The following is an 18,033-nucleotide window of genomic DNA, read 5'->3' as shown; positions in this document are numbered from 1 at the left end:
TTAACTAATTAAAACATTACTACTTTTTGGTAAACAAATCTCTATAACACATTCCATATTTGCCTAGCTACAGGTGCAGCAAGTGGAGATAAGAATTGTTTTCATTCTTTCTCTGAGCATTCTCACAGCTTCTCGCAGCCTTCCCCAGGGAAAATGCCTGGGAAGGCCTGTACCTGCTCTCTGTGGCCAGAGAGCTGCTGCCACAGAACCAAGCAATGAAAGGCAGTAACTCATCACCTCCCACAAACAGACCAATGCTCACGTATTCTCTGAGCAACCACAAACTTGGAAGACACCCCTCTCCCCCTTTCTTCCCCTACCACCACTTTCACTGCTGTGTTTGATGCTGTATGGTACAGGATATTCGCCTGGCCAATTCAGATCAGCTGTCCCTGCTGTATCCCCCCGCTAACTTCTTGCCCCTCTTTACTGGGGAAAGTGGGTGCAGAGTGAGAAATAAGAGAAAGTTCAGCTATAGTCAAAATATGGATGTTGGAGCCACAAACCACAGCACCATAGGGGCTGCTATGAAGAAGGTTGCTCCATACATGCAAAATAAGAACAGGGGTAATTTAAAGAGGCTGAAGAATATTTTGGTGTGGTATGAATGATTGCCTTCTGCAAATTGCTCAGTCATACTTAGATACTTAGGTATTTATCTGTTGTTAGATGTTTATTATTTTTAGATGTTTGTTTTTGTTAGTTGTTTACTATTGTTACTTATCTAAGTACCTATTATTAGCAGATATTTAAAATAGAGACTCGACAAGGTAAAGGCCTTGTCAGACATCCAAAGGAGGGAAATGATGCCTTAAGTTTTAGCATTCATTTTTCCAGACTCTGTGCTGCCTAGGTGTGTAGTTCTGAGCTTCATATTAAGTGTGAGTAAGCTCTCTTCACAGAGTAGGTGGACAAAACAATTCCTTTTCTAGCTCGAGACCAAGGACAACCTATACAAGTTTCAGGCCCAAGAGCATAAACAACGGTGGACTGAAGAGAGAAAACAAGAAGGATGGGACTTCATAACCTCAAGGTGTAATTGGACAATCATCTCCAATATGCAAATGGACCAAAACTCATAAAAGTGTGAGACCTTGTGACTGGTCATCCATTTTTTTGGACCGGCGACCATTTTGGGTTCATCCTGGGTGTACCCCTGGCCAGGCTCTTGTACTGCCCAAGGTGTATCCATTAAAGCCTTTTAATAAATACCTACTTTATTCTTTAACTCTGTCTAGCCTCTGTTTTAGGTCAGCCTTCTCAAGGCATCATGGGAAGCTGAAACTGTCACAGAAATTAAGCAGAACAAATGGTAAACTAATTTAGAAAAAATATTTTATTCATAAAATGACTCAACATTGGTGCATAGACAAAATATCTTGGAGCTAGATAATGTAGTCCCTAAACACAGAAGTCAGAATAATTTTGTTCTTCCTTCAATACTGAAAACTAAAATAATAACAGAAAAATTGTATCCAGAGTGGATGCTGTGAGGCCTCAGCTCCTTGTCTTTGGATGTGTAGAACTGAGGTGTCCAACACTTTGTAGGATCACTTCCTATGTTAAGATCATTTAATGAGTAAAGGGAATGTTAACTTTTCTTGAAATAATAATAATTATTCCAAATAGCCATAAAACCTTGATTCTTCAAAACATACATCATATGATATATGCAGAAACTGTCTTCCTTCACTCTCAAGCAGAGAGGCAAATCTTAATGCAGAAACAATATACATGATAAACACGTAAGTTCTACAAAAAACAGATTTTATATTTTTAAGTTGGACCTCTAACTTCACCAGAGCAAAGAACTCACATTAGAATCCATGACATTTTAAAACATTTGCTACCAGTTGTGAACTTTCCTACAGATAAATGTATTGCTATCAAACACTGGTAAAGGTAACACAAGATACATAGGGAATTTCCTTTTAGCAGTGAAGACATGATAAGAGTCATCCCAGTTGGATGTCATAGGAGTGACAGGTAAGCCACTCTTCCAATGACATCTAAGAATGCACTGGATACAAAAGTCAAGTCTTTGGTTTTGAAACACACTCAGATATGAAGAATACACCCAAGCCACCCCACCTCATTTTCTTTTGTATTGCCAGAGGATTTCTTCTAAAACTCCCACTATTGGAAAAGTCCCACTATCTGTACACTTTTCTCCTGAAAATAAATCTAACAACAGTTTTCAACACAGGTATCTTCGTTCTTCACATCTTCAAAAAGGCGACCTATAAAAGGAAGCAAAAAAATACTGTGATTAATTTCAACACTGCAGGTGAAACAAAGATGCTTCTTTGTATCAATAGAAATGATATATTATACTAATCTTTTTACTTAATGACACACTAGTGCAATCAGAAAACAGATGATGTATTGCTATTTTTCCACCTCTTCTCTACCTGTCTCCTAAAAATTCCCAAACTTTCTTTTTTTGCTCAAGCACTGCCTGCATTGTACAATTAAAATGTTTTCTTCCCTCAGAATAACAAAGAATGTTTATCTCATCTAACTTCAAAGGCTATTTGATAGTATTTTGAAACCAGCTTAGATTAAATCTTTGATACATTCCCAGTTTTGTCTGAATATTAGTTTGCTTGAACAGTGCTGTCACTCTAGGCCAAATCCTGATTCCGAAGTCACAATGAGAAGTCCAAAGTCATAAAGAAAAATGTCCTACATTTTGAAATAACCAAAATCTTACCAGAGGGGAGAAGACAAATACTTGTATATGATCAGAAGATAGCAAATGATGTACCTCTTCTCTTTACTGCACTAAGTGCACTGTCTAACAGCTACTTAGAGGGAAGGTGATCTATCAAATACAAGAGATCCACAGGATTTCTGCTGTCTCAAACTAATTTGTTCTTGGTCACATGTATGCAGCAGTTTCTCCTGTATGGTTTTGATTTTGTTTCGCTTTCTTCAGGATGTGCAGTATACCAGTGCAGAAAGTTAAGTTAGCTGACTGGAAATGACACATCCAGATTCTTATCTGATAAGGAGATTGCTTCACATACTTCTTGTTGATCACAAGGACAGAAGAACAGATGTACAGATGCCTTCACAAAAACACAAGAAGAAACAAAGAAAAATGACCACCAGGTTACACAACTGTCTTCTGTAAAGATACAACCTATTCCTCCTGTCTGATGAAAAACATACAAGAAAAGAACTTCTGAGACAGACACTTCCTCTTTGTTCTCTGCAAGAGCTTTCAACAGTCACCTAAGTGAAGATTAAAATTAAAATTTTACAACTTTGGATTTTCAGAGATGACCCTCAATCACCACTCTACTAGATGCTGTGACAAAAGAACTCATGAAGCATGATCAACCAGAAGGAATTAAATGCAAGCATAAAATATCATTGAGTATTCAGAACAGAGGATAAAACAGAGCTAAACCACTCCTTTTGGATCCTGTGCCCAAAGTATGTTTAAGAGAGTTATATGTCTGCTATAAAGGATGTTAAAAAAAAAACCAAAACTATTTTTAACATATCTAGGATGGTTCTCAAAGAATCAGTAAAGAATCAGTCACACAAAGGATTCATGTCTAAATAACACATCTATAAGGCATAAATGGGACACGACAACAATTCTTGGTTAAGAATAGAAAAAAAAAACCATGCAAACTCACTTCCTGAACACTCTTTTGCTACTCCAAGTCTAACAGCAATAACCCAGTAGAAAACTGCAGTTACTGCATGGAAGGGTTTGTACAGACAACACAACTGAGATCCCTGAAATCTCCCACACTTCCAAATCATTCTTTTCTTCTTCCAAATTCGAACTTAAATTCAGAAACAAAAATTTTCATGTCTTATATTAAACAGAAGGAAGAAATTCTTTATTATAAGGATGGTGAGGCATTGGAACAGGTTGCCCAGAGAAATTGTGGATGCTCCATCCCTGGAAGTACTCAAGGCTAGGCTGGATGGGGCTTTGAGCAACCTGGTCTAGTGGGAGGTGAACCTGCCTGTGGTGGGAGGTTGAAATGAGATGATCTCTAAGGTCCCTTCCAACCCAAACCATTCTATGATTTAAAGAACATAAATTTTCAGAAATGTCTATGCACTCAGATTACTCTTTCAGTAAACAGTAAAGCAGCATCAGCTTTGTTAAAAATCTCTCGGAGTCAGGACAAGTTAAGATATCCAGGTACTGATGCTCAGTTTTAGAAGATGTGCTCTCTTGGCTTTCTCAGAAAAATCATAGAATGGTTTGGGGTGGAAGAGACCCATAAAGATTATCTAGTTCAAATTCTACTTGCCATGAGCAACCTGGTCAAGTGAAATATGTCCAAACACCGAGGAGTAAAAGGTGAAAGAAACAGTTGCAACTTCTTAAAATATTTTTTAAACTATGGCGACCTAATGAATTTAGAGATCAAAGAAGCTGGTTCCAGATGGCTGAAGCTGGTGAAATCTCTTCTACCAAGTGCTAACACTAGGTGAGCTGGCAGAGTGGATGACTGCTGTAAGAGAAGCAGGAGCATGAGAGAAGCAGCTAAACAACATATTTTAAAGAAATGCAATCTGCAAATCATCTAAGCAAGGAAAAAGAAGTTCAATCTTTGAATCAGCTCCAGGAACCATCCAAGGAGCCAGATTCTTACTTCCACAAAACAGGAAATAATACATCAAAAGTTGCATTCCCATGTTGTAACACAAGTTTTGAAACTGTTCTTATGTTGCTCTCTTTTAAGCAGTCCAAGTGAATGGTGCACAAAAATCCCTATGTATGTGTCTCAAAGCTGACAATGAAGGATTTTAAATACCTATGTCTCTCCTAAGAGCTAAACAAAAGTATGTAGAAGATACAGAATTTCTCTTTAGTTTTAGAGAGGGAATTGTACTTCAGTTTACTTCTGCATAATTATAAAGGAAAATAGTGGGTTGGAAGTAGTTATGTATGCTTCAATTTCAGCAGAAGAAATTAAATCTCTGAATGCTTCCTAAAATATGACTGCTGTGGTTTTTTCCACTGCACAACAAATAATAAAACACCACCACCAGCTCAAAACTCAAGTTTAAATGTATGAAAGATATTTTACTGTTGTCTTCTTTGAACATTAGGCCAATTTTTAAACACTACCAGGCCCAGTTCATAATGCTACATCGTGTTTTAGAACACAACTTACATGGCGATCTTAAATCATATCTACTGCAAGAGACAGTCTGTATATAGACAGATACCCATGCTTTAATCCTGCACATGTGCTAGTGTGAAATCAGGCGTGATGAAATGACTGCAGAGGAAACGCTGATTACACACCAGCAAGGCTACAGCCTACAATCAACATCAAATGCTGTATTTATTTCCACTCAAGGCTGACAGGTAATCAAGCAATGCCATGCTATCCATGTGCACAGGAAGAGAATAACCTTCCCAAAAAGACAAGGACAGCTGTGGGCAGACCTCTGCTCCTAGATCCAGCTGTGCTGGATGATACTAATCTCACAGGCTCATGGCATCTCTCTGCTGCAAGTTACCATTCCTTTCTCCCCACAAAAGACCACTTCAGAGTTTCTCCTACTGTCTGGTGAAATCAGACTGATACACCAAACTCTGCCCTCTGGTCTGTATTAAATGGATGGGTTTATCCTAGAAATAAGAGAGGGAGGGCTTGCACAAACAATTCTGCTGGCAGATCACAGGGGAGAGACAAATCTCTGGTGGAAATGAGAGTGAAAAGCTGAGGATAGTGGTATTTTCCACAAGTACAGCTGGATTTGAAAGATAACATATACTCAAAGCCTCAGACCAGTCTAATTCATCCAGATTTGTATTGCTACAAATGTTATGGCTAGTGCTAAGTGTTATGGCTTAAGCCTTAGTAACTACAGCAAGTACAACTGCTTGTGTGGTCACAATTATATTGCAGTCAAGATGCCCTGTACATAGAATACACTTATACCTTGGAAAAAGACTCAGAGAAAGTGATATAAACATGTTTGTGTGAGTATAACTGAACCTACATATCCCTTATCCCCATATTTAATAATGCACTAATACCACTCCAGGGACAATGTACATAAACAGACAGAGAAGGCCATAACCCTGACACATTTCTCACTCCTGTAAAATAATGACAGATCAACAAGTGGGAGGATTAAAGCATCTGCACCATGCCTAGGTCCCAGCTCTATAAATATTTGATTTCTGATAAACTCTGTGAGAAGTTTGGCATTGCCATAGGTGCAGACAAAGGAATAAGGTCTTTCCTAGAGGGGAAACAGTGCTCCTTCCATTCCTGCACCACCACTAGAAGCAGTGACAACTTATAACTGTTATCATTACCCTGTGGATTAGCAACTACTGGCAATAGCTGGTTATGAATAGCCACATTAAATCTTAAGAGTTCACCTGCCTACCCACACCATACAGTTTATATATTTGTTCTCACCTAACAATCTGGGATCAAGCCTGCAGATGCACAAATACTCTGTTCCAGAAATACATTTGGCACCAGTGTGAATGAATGGACACAAAGCAGATGGCATAAGATGAGCAGAGACGTGAGAGAACATTAACTGCTATATTTACACTTGCTCCCACTGAATCCAGAGACCCATAAAAAAGCAGCTGTCTTTTCCAGACTTGAATGTTACCAAGCTGTTGCATATTACCTCAAGATCTCTGGGGTAGCTTTTGGGGAGAGCAAAGGCATTTTTAGAGGAAATTGGAGAGTAAAGCAGCATGTTCACTACTAGAAGTATAAGAGGAGCCAGATACAGAATCATTATGGTTGGAAAAGACCTCCAAGAAGATAGAACCCATCAATCATTGAGATGATCCTACCTTGACAGCACACTATGTACTTGCCCCATAGGGCCTCCTGGTAGCCTGCAAACTCACTGGCTACACTCCAGCAGCAAAGGTATCTCTGTTACACTGATGATTAGCTCTTTTTCTTCTGTACTCCAGACTCTTGTGATAATAGTTGAACCTTGGGTTGAACCTCAGTGCCTGTTTCTCCTATGGCATGGAGGTCATGTAAGCAGGCTTGGCTGCTCTAATATCCCCTCCACAGCTCATCAATGGCAGCCACTTCACACAGCATGTCAACAATAATTGTTTTATGTTCTCTTACACAGGGAAAGTTTCCCAACATGCTTTAAATGCCATGCAGTGAGAAGTCTGGTTTTGAGTATGCAACAGAACATGAAAAATTGTTTCATCTAATTACCCTTCCTTTACATTTTTGGTCTAAGAAGACCAAGAGAACATCAGCCTATGTTCAAAGCACCATAACTTCATATCACTAGGTTGGTATGTCTTAAGTATTTTACTATAGAAACAAAAATTTTTGAAAAAAATGTCTCTAGAAGAACACAAGTCCCTTGAAAAGGTCACTAAAACAATACTACAGATTGACAGAACAGATACAGTTGTACAAGCCAAGTTTAAAATATTTAATGAAATAACAAAACTAATGTGTAGGGTCAATCTAAAATGTGTTCAAGACTATCACTATCATGCTCAAGTTTCAAAGAAACTATAAGACATCTGGCATACTCAGAGAAACACAGCAGCACTGTGCTGCAAGACTATGTCATAAAGGCAATAATGAAGCACAGATTGTGGAACCATGCTAAAAAACTAAAACCCTGCAAACTGGGTTGAAGAACAAAGGGATGTGGAATGGTGGCTTTGCAGTCTGACCCTCTAACCCCTACAGGGCTGAGGTTTGGGTAGGGAGGAGGGGGCATTCTGTGAAGGACTCAGTTTACCTCACTCACTCCACAGGATGTCGAGATCATTCTTTAGCAGACATCTGCAGGGAATTTCACCTCTCAATGAGTATGTGCTCAAACAGCTTTAAGGTCTTACAAGAAACATAATTTTGGTCAGTGCAATGCTACCACAGAAGCAGAGGAACAGAGGTGGCAATGAAAGCTGGGAAGAGCCTGGCTTCAGCAGACCTATCATCTGAAGAGTGAAATTCCCCAGAACTCCCAGAAGGCTGGGGAAAGCTAAGTCCTCCTGTACAATGTGAGAGGCACTGTACATCTCTGGGCTTTCCAGTCTTCAGTGCAGGAAGAAACTGATTAGAACACGACTCAGATAAATCCCTTCTGTCCAAGCTAGAGAAAATGTGAAATACACCCAAAACAACCAAGCAGAAAGAGAATTGGATTACTTTCATTCAATTTCTAGTAGAATTGATTTCAACAAAAGCAAGGGTTTCCCTCTTTAAATATGATTTCTCAATCTGATAATGTACCTCCAGGATTTAAGAAATAAACCCATCTATAAATCAGCATGCATTCTTTCAACCTAATCCTTCCTAAAGTACTAATTTCTTATAATAATGAAGCTAGATTTGAAATGTGACAGAGAAAAATTAGAAAAAGCAAGAGATTCCTCTTAAGAGTACCAGGCTGTGCATGTGTACTGAAAGCTATCACTTTGCTATTGTTAACAGTTGCATGATGAAAATTGCCGAAGTCTTAGAGAGAAAACCACTGGGAGTTGCAAAAACAGTAGAAAATAAATCTCTGCATGTTTTTAGCTGATAGGAAGACAACAAATTCTTTAACATTTTAGATCAAGTAGTCCTTCGTGTGAAAAAAGGAAAAGTTTTTTGGGTTTGTTTTATTTCAGGATGAGATGGCTATTAATCTTTTTGTTTCTTTACATCTAGGAGCCACAAAACTTCATGGCTTTATTTTGTTTCCTGCCAACTCTCCCTCATTAGCCTGTACTATTTTTATTTCCATGGCAGATGCTATTTCTTGAGGTACCCATCATTAAGACAGGCACAGAAATAGCAGTATTATTTACCTTTGCTAGTCTTACATACACTTTCTTGAATGTAAACCATAACAGAGTGTGTAATTGGGTACTAATGTTACATTGCAATTACCGATACAAAGCAAACTGAGCTAAAAAACCCCGTGGAATTTGGGATTTTCTTAGTCAACACCAGATGAAGTTTGGTTTTTACTGTAGTAGTCACCACACTCCAAACTTAAAACTCATCATGCAGTCAGAGCAGCATGTTTCTGCATCAAGTGGTTTTAAACTGCGGCAGAAAAACATTTGTTTAAGCACATATATTCATGGGTAGTTGTGAAACACAGGTTAACCTAAAACAAGCAAGGCATTGCAAGCTGCTGTGTCAATTAACTGCATGCTAGCTGTACCCTAAAGCTAGAGACGTGAAGAAATTAATGCCTGACAGCCCAAACTGAAACATATGATGCAGCTTCTAAAAACTTCTCAGTATTCATGAGAAGTGTGTCATAAGGCTGAACTGGAGGAGCGTGGGTCTGCCACCACTGCACTCCAGTGGGCCATTCCACACTCACAGGCTGCTGTCACGGCAGGGCTTGCTCCTGCACGATTCCCTGAAAGCCATGTCACTCTGAGCCTTTGCTCTGTTTTTGCAGCTCTCATGCCACTAGATTTCTCTGCACTCCTGGGAATCTGTTTCAACTGATCAGAATCAATAATATACTGCTGTATCTTCCCCAGAAAGGGGAAGAACTGACACACTGGTGCTGCTGTGGCATTCAGCAGCTGCATTTTTTATAGTATTTCAGCATTGAAGATGAGGATGAAAAAAGCCCTGAACAAGGCACTGTGAACAGTCTGCTGTCTTATAAAAAAAACAAAGGGCTAAACAGAGAAATATATAGATTTATTTTGTTGACCACGAAGCAAGTAAATTGTACCTAATTCCAGAGAGAATAAATAGGGTGAGCTAAGTGGCCACATAACCTCTCTTAAACAGTGAATCTCCTGTCTCAAAATTAAGCTGATAAAGTATGGTGCATGTCAGGTGTGTTTCACAGCACACAATGCACTTATATCTTTGATTAGATGCTGGCTTACCCAGATGTGGGACGTTCTGGTCATTTGCATGGCTGCTGCTCTCAATTAGATGCTCTTAGGTGGTATTCTCTGCAACAAAATCTATGAAGCATCCTATCTCACCAAAATACCCTCTTACTCTATTTCAATCCTATTATGTCTTAAAGACAGCGAAGTGCTAACATATGTGAAAAAGAACTGGTTTCAGGTCTTTATTACACTGTAACACAGCTGGATTTGAAGCTGGATTCGAAGCTGGAAACTGTGTCTTTTCCTCTCCTTGTAGACATGAAATACTGTAGCACACTCTAAAACAGAGAGGTGACTTTCAAGTGCTGCATCGTCCAAACCAGAAAAATGAATAATATATTCTTCTATTACCAGCTTCATTTTCCAGCTCAAATGATCTCCTCACCATAAACTAACATTTTCTCTATTATTCCCTCTTACTGAATCATTCCTCACAGTAACTCAAATTGTCTTTCTCCTATTTTTAACCACTACTCCTAATCAATCCTTCTCCTTTAAACCCACACAACACACCTTTCATCAGGATTTACCTCCAACCTGCACAATGTCAGATATACTGCAGTAGAAGATAAAGTCTTGCTCACAGTTTCTGCAGGAAAAGATTACTACAAAAATAGTCATTTGTTTCCCAGCTGCAGCAGCAGGCAAAATCTAGAAGTCAGAATCCCCTTCAGGGCCTGGCTGGAGATGCCTTTCCTTGCTTACGTTTCTTGTCTTTTTTCTCTCCTCAACTTCCTTGCCCTTTATAGGAGTAAAACAGCAGGCTAAGATTATTTCAGGTTTAGAAGAAGCAAGGTGGAAAGCTAAAGAGAAAGAGGAACTGAACAGGAAACCTAAGAAGAAAGAAGGAGAAAGCAGTATGTCTTGCTACAAACTGTAGGCAAGCATATGCACTAAATAAAAGAGATGCAATTGGGGTGCATTAACAAGGCTATCATGCAGGCATCAACCAAAGAAATTATTTGGGCTTCCCTCACACTCTTCTTAACTCCCAGTGTAAAAGCAATACAGTTATCTCCCAGATTCAACACTGGCAAGATGACAGAAATATTAGATATTAATGTTGTAAGGTCAATGCATCTTTGAACTTTAATTTAATGAAAATCGGTCTTTCTCTTTTTGTCCAAATTTAGGTCTCTGTTCAGAGTCTGTTTGAGGCCAGTCATAAGAGAACCTTCTCATCTCTTACACTGAAATGCCTTAGAAAACCCAACAGACAGGTAAAACTGACAGAGGAAATTATAGAGCAGCGCCAGAGGTCTCATGCTCTGCCTTCAAACAGATTGTTAGGAAAAGATTTATTAGATACTACTGTGGTAAGGTGCTTTACAAATAAAGAGGCCACAAGGAAACAAGCCAACAACTTTGGTTCATTCTCTACTTGCTGATGGCTTGGAGGGTATAATTGCAGTTTAATTTTGCTTTTGTCTCTAAACTGTTACATTTTTATCTAAAAAGAAAATCTACCAAACCCTGAAAGCCAAGAAATAGTCTACCCTCTTCATATCCTGCAATGTTTATAGTTAGTTATGTCATAGAAGCCAGTACACAGATGTAAACTGGGTTTCTAAGAGTCTCCCTCAGCAAATGCTACAGGAGCAGAGCACACTGTGATGTCATGCTGAAACTTCTGGGATATCTTGTCACATACTCAATGTTGCCACAGTGTCAGACACAGCCATCTCTTGTGTGCACACCCATTTCTCAACATACCAAACCCAAATGTTACCCGACATATGATTTGAAATACCAGTAAGATGTGAGGTGGGGGCAGAGGGAGCATGACATAGAAGGGTGCATTAGAGAACAGAAATAAATTGCATGTTTTATTGAGAGATTGGTTATATGCTCACATTTACACACAATCTTTATTTTTACATGCAACCTGAACCATAACTCTAAAGAAAACCATAGAGGAGGTTAAAGGAGAATGTGGCACTGTTAACTAATACTTTAAAACTAGATAGGTTCAACACATCTCTTCATTAGATTATCTTTTGAAAACTTCATGGAAAAAAAAAGCAAGTTTGGAAAATTAGCTGCTTAAATTCTCTCTTTGCTTCCTGGCAATTAAAACTGGAGCGAGAATAAATACCTCCCTGCATGAGGTATGAGGATTAATTTGTTTGTGTATATAAATGGGTATTTAAGTATCAACTACTATTTTATTTTTAACACCATATTGGGACTACTGCGTTCCTACCAGAGTTCAGCTTTTGGCAAGAGATTAAGACTGAGTTAAAGCAGGAACAGGTGTTTGGAAGATGATATGGCTGCAATAAAAGCACAAACCAAGAAGATGAAGGAAAAAAAATTATATAAGGCATTCATTTGTATCCTGTGAAATAGAGAGACACACAGAAGAAAACAAAACCACAATAATGAAAGGATATTTAGGAAAATATCTTCTCCTACTATGATTCATTCCCAGGGGGACAGAGTCTGAGGAGGGCTGTCCTTTGGTCCCAGGTCATCCTGTTCCTGTAAAGTCTCATGATGCCTATTAAATGGCCAAGCATTCAGTAAACACTGCTTAATACTGGCTGGGTAATAAAACATTTTCAAAGCCTGTAAAGGATGTAGGATTTTAAGGCCACTCTCAGTGAGATTTGAGCTCCTAAATTATATCAGGTATTTTTACAGTGTGGATTTCTGGTCTCTAAGATCCCTGTAGCCATTACTAGGTCAAACTGATTTTTATTTCTAGGGATTGAACACATTCTTTTGCCAGCTGCAATCAGAACAAAAGCTGAAACCATCCATTTTAAGGCTCAAACTCATGAAAACATGTTTTCTTGGTAACAAGAACGATTACTGACCTTGAAGCTTCATAAGAAAATACAGTATTTACCATTTTCAGAATATTTTTCCTGTAGCAATAAGATAATTGAAGATAAAAGCTTTCAAGTAGTTTGTTTTTTTGAAAGCAGACTGCGCTCAAACATCAACCCTGCAAGTTAAACCTCTTTTCATCAAGGCTTCCTATTAATTCATACTAACGTAAAAGTAAATAAAGTGAAGATTTTTAAAAGCAAAGATCTGTGGGGAAGTAGGTGTTGAAAGATGTATGAGCTTTGTTACTACTATGGTTATTGACACATTCTTGTGAGAGTAGGACATGGTGTACAAAATAAATAAAATTTAACTATGAAGATACCAGGAAGACTCTCCATGGGCAGCATGAGCCCTCAGCTCTGGGAACTCTCAGCATGATTGAACCTCAAAAGTCAAAAGTTTGACTGAGAACATCGTAAGAAATTAAAATGGTTGTCTAAACTATATTCAAGTCCCTTATGTCTTTCATTATGAAAAAACATGCCTGCAGAACAACTGAGAGAAGGAATGTAGTAATGTAATTTCTGCATGCTAGATGTTTATTTTCCTGGTATTATATGATTCTTGCATTTTAAGAAGGTTTAATGCAATTAACTTTGACTTCAGTACATTTAAATTGCATCCTTTCTAGTATTTCTTGTCAGTAGTCACCCATGAGAGAGAAGTTTATTAAATTAGCAAGAGAGTAAGAAAGATTTTAAAACAAGTTATGACAGAGAATTCTCTTTGAAAACAATACTGAAAAAACAATTTTGACCAGAGACAAACTTCCTCATCCTTTTGATTCTAATGATTTCCTCAACAATAACATGGTTATTCCAAAGTTGAACTTTGAATTAAAGTGGATCTTTGATTCTGTACACACATTGGAACACCCCTATTGTCCAAGGGAGGCAATTATTCATGTGGTGAAGTGCTTATAGGAGTCAAATCTAGACTCATAAATAGTTTATGGATTCCTGCCTCTGATAGGCACCAGACAATTTTAAATACTTACTCTCTATCAGGACAGATTTGGAAAATTTTGATGAATGCATCAATTAATAGCAATTGAAAGTTAATTTGCTTTCCAAAAGGAAGTGCTGTACAAGGAACCAAGGGGATCTTAAGACAGAGGTTGACCCATTGATGATCCATAATGTTATCTGCAATAACAGGACTAAATTTCATGAAATACAAGAATTCCATGAGCTCCCAGATATAAACCAGACCAATTACTGTGAGTCTGTGAAGTAAAAACTGCTCACAGAAGCTAGGATAAACATCTGATAGCACAGAATCCAAACCAAAACCCTTTCTGAACCAGTCTCTTCATCAGATTCCTATCTCAGCATGTCAGAAGAGCAGCAACAGTGGGAAAATGCAAGTTAACACTCTCAAGCAGAGGTCAGACGGACCCCGCCCACTGGCACAGCAATTCCACTGCAGGGACAGGACTGACCTTTTGCAACAATGACCTTTTGCACACTGTAGGGTCATTGAAGTTCTGAATCTCAGAACCCTGATACAGTTCTTCTCAATTAACCATGACTATTCAAAAACAGGAATAAACCCCACACACAGGCATTTAATAATTCAAAGCCAAACACTCATCCCAAGCAAAGCCTTTTTTGGAAGAGGATATGGCTGCAATAAAAGCACAAACCAAGAAGATGAAGGGAAAAAAATATGTAAGGTATTCATTTTTACCAAATGAAATATCAAAGATTATACATGGACCCCAGCAGGCTTCACTAATGTATTTCACCAGAAAGTATGCATTTCTTTAGTGGAAGGTTAAGCAATAACCAAATGCTCTTGCAAACTTCCTCCCCACTGTGTTGGCACATCTGCATAGTCACTGGATAATGCCAAAGAGGCAGAAGGAAGAGACAAGGTTACATGAACAAGAGGCTGGGGGAGATGGAAAGGCTACCTTAGATTAGATAGATTGCTGCTGAATAGAAAATTACCACCCTCAATACTGTAGCAATGGGAGCTGATGTACAGATCATTAAAATAATCAAATTAAAGGTATAGGAAATGTCATGTGAATGAACACTGAATGGACATGGTATTAAAACATCTGCAAATACACTCTGAAAGCAGCGGGTTCCATAGGCAACTTTCCATATCATCATATCACATCCTGTTATTTCCTGAAGTTATTTTCATGTCTGATTTATCATGGAAAATAAAGGTAAATGATTCCATATGTCTTCTCTGACCTCCAGGTGACCCTGTCTAGAAGCCCCAGACCTTTGCTCTCCCCATAGATCTCTGTTACTTCTGAATTGTGAGGAAGAGTTCACATCCTTAAAGATGTGAAATGTGACAAAAATTAAGCAAACACTCAGGAAAACCTCAGGCATTTACACACATTTTAACACAACCACCAAAGCAATCTCCCAAGAAAACCTTCAGAGAAATGGATTTAAAAAGTAGAGTGCAGGTGCATCTATTGAACAGTACACCCTCTCCTCTTCCATCACTCTTATTTACCCTTTTCATTTCTAATAAAAACATATCAGCTCTGAAACTGAGGAATGTGTATGCATCTACTACCAAGCATATGCTTGCACTGTGACAGGATCAAGGGGTTAACAAGACAGAAATTCCTGTGAGCATTACCTATCTCCCTTCATAACCATTTTATGGAGCTCATAAACAAACTGTTTCCCCCCCATACTCATTTTCTGCAGCATCCCTTTTTTGTCCACTTTTGCCACACTTTGATTGAAATTTGAAATAATCTCCTTGAATCATGCTTTTAATTTTTCAGCCAAGTGCTATGCACAGCTTTTAGCTGTAATAGTAACAGATTGCCCAAGGACACACACAATGAGTCATGGAAAGAGTAAGGATTTCCTGGCTCTTAATCCGACAAGGCCTCTCATGTTTCCAATTTTCAGGAGCCAGCAGGTGGGGAGAAGAGAAGACAAAAGAAAAAAAAGACGGGAGGGAGTCTTTCTTAGGTAAGCAAAATAGTCAACCAGAAAAAAATCTGCACAAGCTCTTCTCAGTTTCAGCTAACTGATGTACGAGTAATCACAGAATCTGCTGAAGAGCTTATATTTGATTTTAAAAAAATGCAATGGATAGAAGAGAGGAAATATATCAATCAGCAGGAAAAAGACACCAAAAATTCTTAAAGCAGAAAGAAAAGAACAAGTTTGCTCAATAAGCCTGGAAACAGAAGAGAAAGGAATTTACTTCCTTTCAGGGCAAAGGGATTTGGAAGTTTGCTCCCAAATAGGAGTGTAAGTAGCAGCATTAGCATATGCCCACCACAGAACTGTGAAATAATCAGGGGGTTGTGAACATGGAATTAGGTGACATAAACCAGTTCTCACCTGAACACACTCCAGAAACACTGTGTGTTACTCTGGTCTATTTAACTTAGGAAGCTGATTCCCCTCAAGACCAACTATAATTAGCAAGAGATGAGGAAGATTCAAGAGACAAATACAGAGTTGATGTATCAGCATCCCCAAAATAACTAATATCCATCCTAATAATGCCACCTACTCCAAAACACTATGCAACTGTTTACAAGACCCATTATGTCACAAAAGAACAGGAAAATAATATTTCATCCCCATAAAAGTAGGCCACCCATCACATTCTGAAAAGGGATCCAAGCAAAAAAAAACCCAGATTATGATACAAGTTGTACTCATTTATCACTGCAAAGCACAGCTCACACATGGGCTTTGACAGCACCCTGGATAACTGGCTGAAATAAAACCCATTTCAAAAATGAAATAGCTGTTAAAACACTGGTGTCAGACAAAGACATTAACTGCGCACGTGTATGGGGTACGTAGGGGCTGCTTGTCTCATTGGGCTGGGATAATGCAATTATTTAGAGACTAACATCGAACCAGTATTCACTCCTGACTTACCCATCACTGCAGAGATCTAGAGCAACATCTAACAGGTGCAACCAACCCTACACCTCAGAAACTGAATGGCTTCTTTGGGTCCCTACTCAGCCCAGTTAAACAGCTGACTGCAACAACAACCACCACCATGGACAGCAAACTAGGTCAGCAGAGGGTGAGAAGTGAGCGAGCCAGGAGGCAGCTCCTTCCAGGTTCTCAGAGACACACAAGCAGTGAGTAGCACAGCATTAGCCTGCATGGTACCCAAGGCCCTGCTGGCAAAAGATAATGAAAGGCTGAGGTACTCAATGTCCTTTTTGGCTCAATCTTTGCCTCAGTCTTTGCAAGGATCCCAGGCCCCTGAGACCAGCAGAGAAGTCTGTAAGAAGAAGACTCACCCTTCATGAAGGAGGACCAGGTAACAGAACATAGTGGACATACATCTGCATCAGGAAAAGTGTTGCTAGCAAGTTGAGGGAGGTCATCCTTCACCCAAACCAGCACTGGTAAGGTCACATCTGGACTGGTGGGTCCCGGTCTGGGCTCCCCAGTACAAGAAAGATATGGACTCAATGAAGCAAGGAAAAGGCTAAGAACAGACTAAGAAGGGACCATACGGATGACTAAGATATTGGAGTGTCTTTCATATGAAGAGAGGCTGAGAGCTGGGATTGCTCAGCCTGGACAAGAGAAAGTCCGGGGGATCACATCAATGTATAAAAATACCTGATAGGAGGGAGTGAAGATGAGAGAGCCAGACTCTTCCCAGTAGTGCCTGCTGACAGGACAAGAGGCAATAAGCACAAATTAAAGAGCACGAAATTCCTTCTGAACACTTTGACTGCAACAGGGTACAACACTGGCACAGGCTGCCCAGGGAGGCTGTGGAGTCTTCATCCTTGCAGGTATTTAAAACCCAGTTGAGCATGGTCCTGGGTAACCTGCTCTAGTTGACTGTGCTTTAGCAGGGGGTTGGACTAGATGATATCAAGAGGTCATGTCCAACCTCAATGACTCTGTGACTATAAATGTATTTCTGTTGTATGCACTTTTTAAGTGAACCAGCTAACTAAAAAGTTTAGTAGTTCTAAGGCATCCTCAAACACAAATGGTTCAAATGTTTTGTAAAACTTACAAACTGGACTTTGTCTACTCTGCTCTTTTTGGGGGGGTTTAGACACTGTAAAGTTCACATTCCCTCTTGATTTTGCTGCCTAAGTTTGTTTTTATAAATCAATCTCCTTCATTCACTTGAAAGATACTTTAGTCAAATATGGACAGAAAATGCTTCTGAATTAAACCTTATCTTGCAGTTTTGGTTGCCTTCTCCCCTTCTCCTTTGCAACCTCTTTATATTACAATATAGTATGAATCTGTCCTTCACCTTATGGCTCATGTAGTCCATATTATTCTCTTCAAGCTTCTTTTCCTCCCCCTTCTTTTTCTTTGTCTGTTTCCCAACCACTGAATACT

The 18,033-nt window shown here is 39.0% G+C and overlaps 1 protein-coding gene across 1 annotated transcript in view; it reads right to left on the bottom strand.

The window, feature by feature from the left end:
* Positions 1–1,344: 1,344 nt before the first annotated feature.
* The window catches only part of UBE3D (ubiquitin protein ligase E3D), a 77,408-nt gene continuing 60,719 nt past the window's right edge, over positions 1,345–18,033 (bottom strand). Inside the window, exon 11 of the mRNA XM_030944771.1 lies at positions 1,345–2,240. Coding sequence (XP_030800631.1) covers positions 2,220–2,240 — 21 coding nt within the window. The 3' untranslated portion in view covers positions 1,345–2,219. The remainder of the gene's footprint in view (positions 2,241–18,033) is intronic.

The sequence above is a fragment of the Camarhynchus parvulus genome, chromosome 3, assembly GCF_901933205.1.
Source record: "Camarhynchus parvulus chromosome 3, STF_HiC, whole genome shotgun sequence".
Lineage (NCBI taxonomy): Eukaryota > Metazoa > Chordata > Aves > Passeriformes > Thraupidae > Camarhynchus > Camarhynchus parvulus.
The sequence above is the reverse complement of the archived record's forward strand: the minus strand, read 5'-3'. Positions and strand labels throughout refer to the sequence as shown.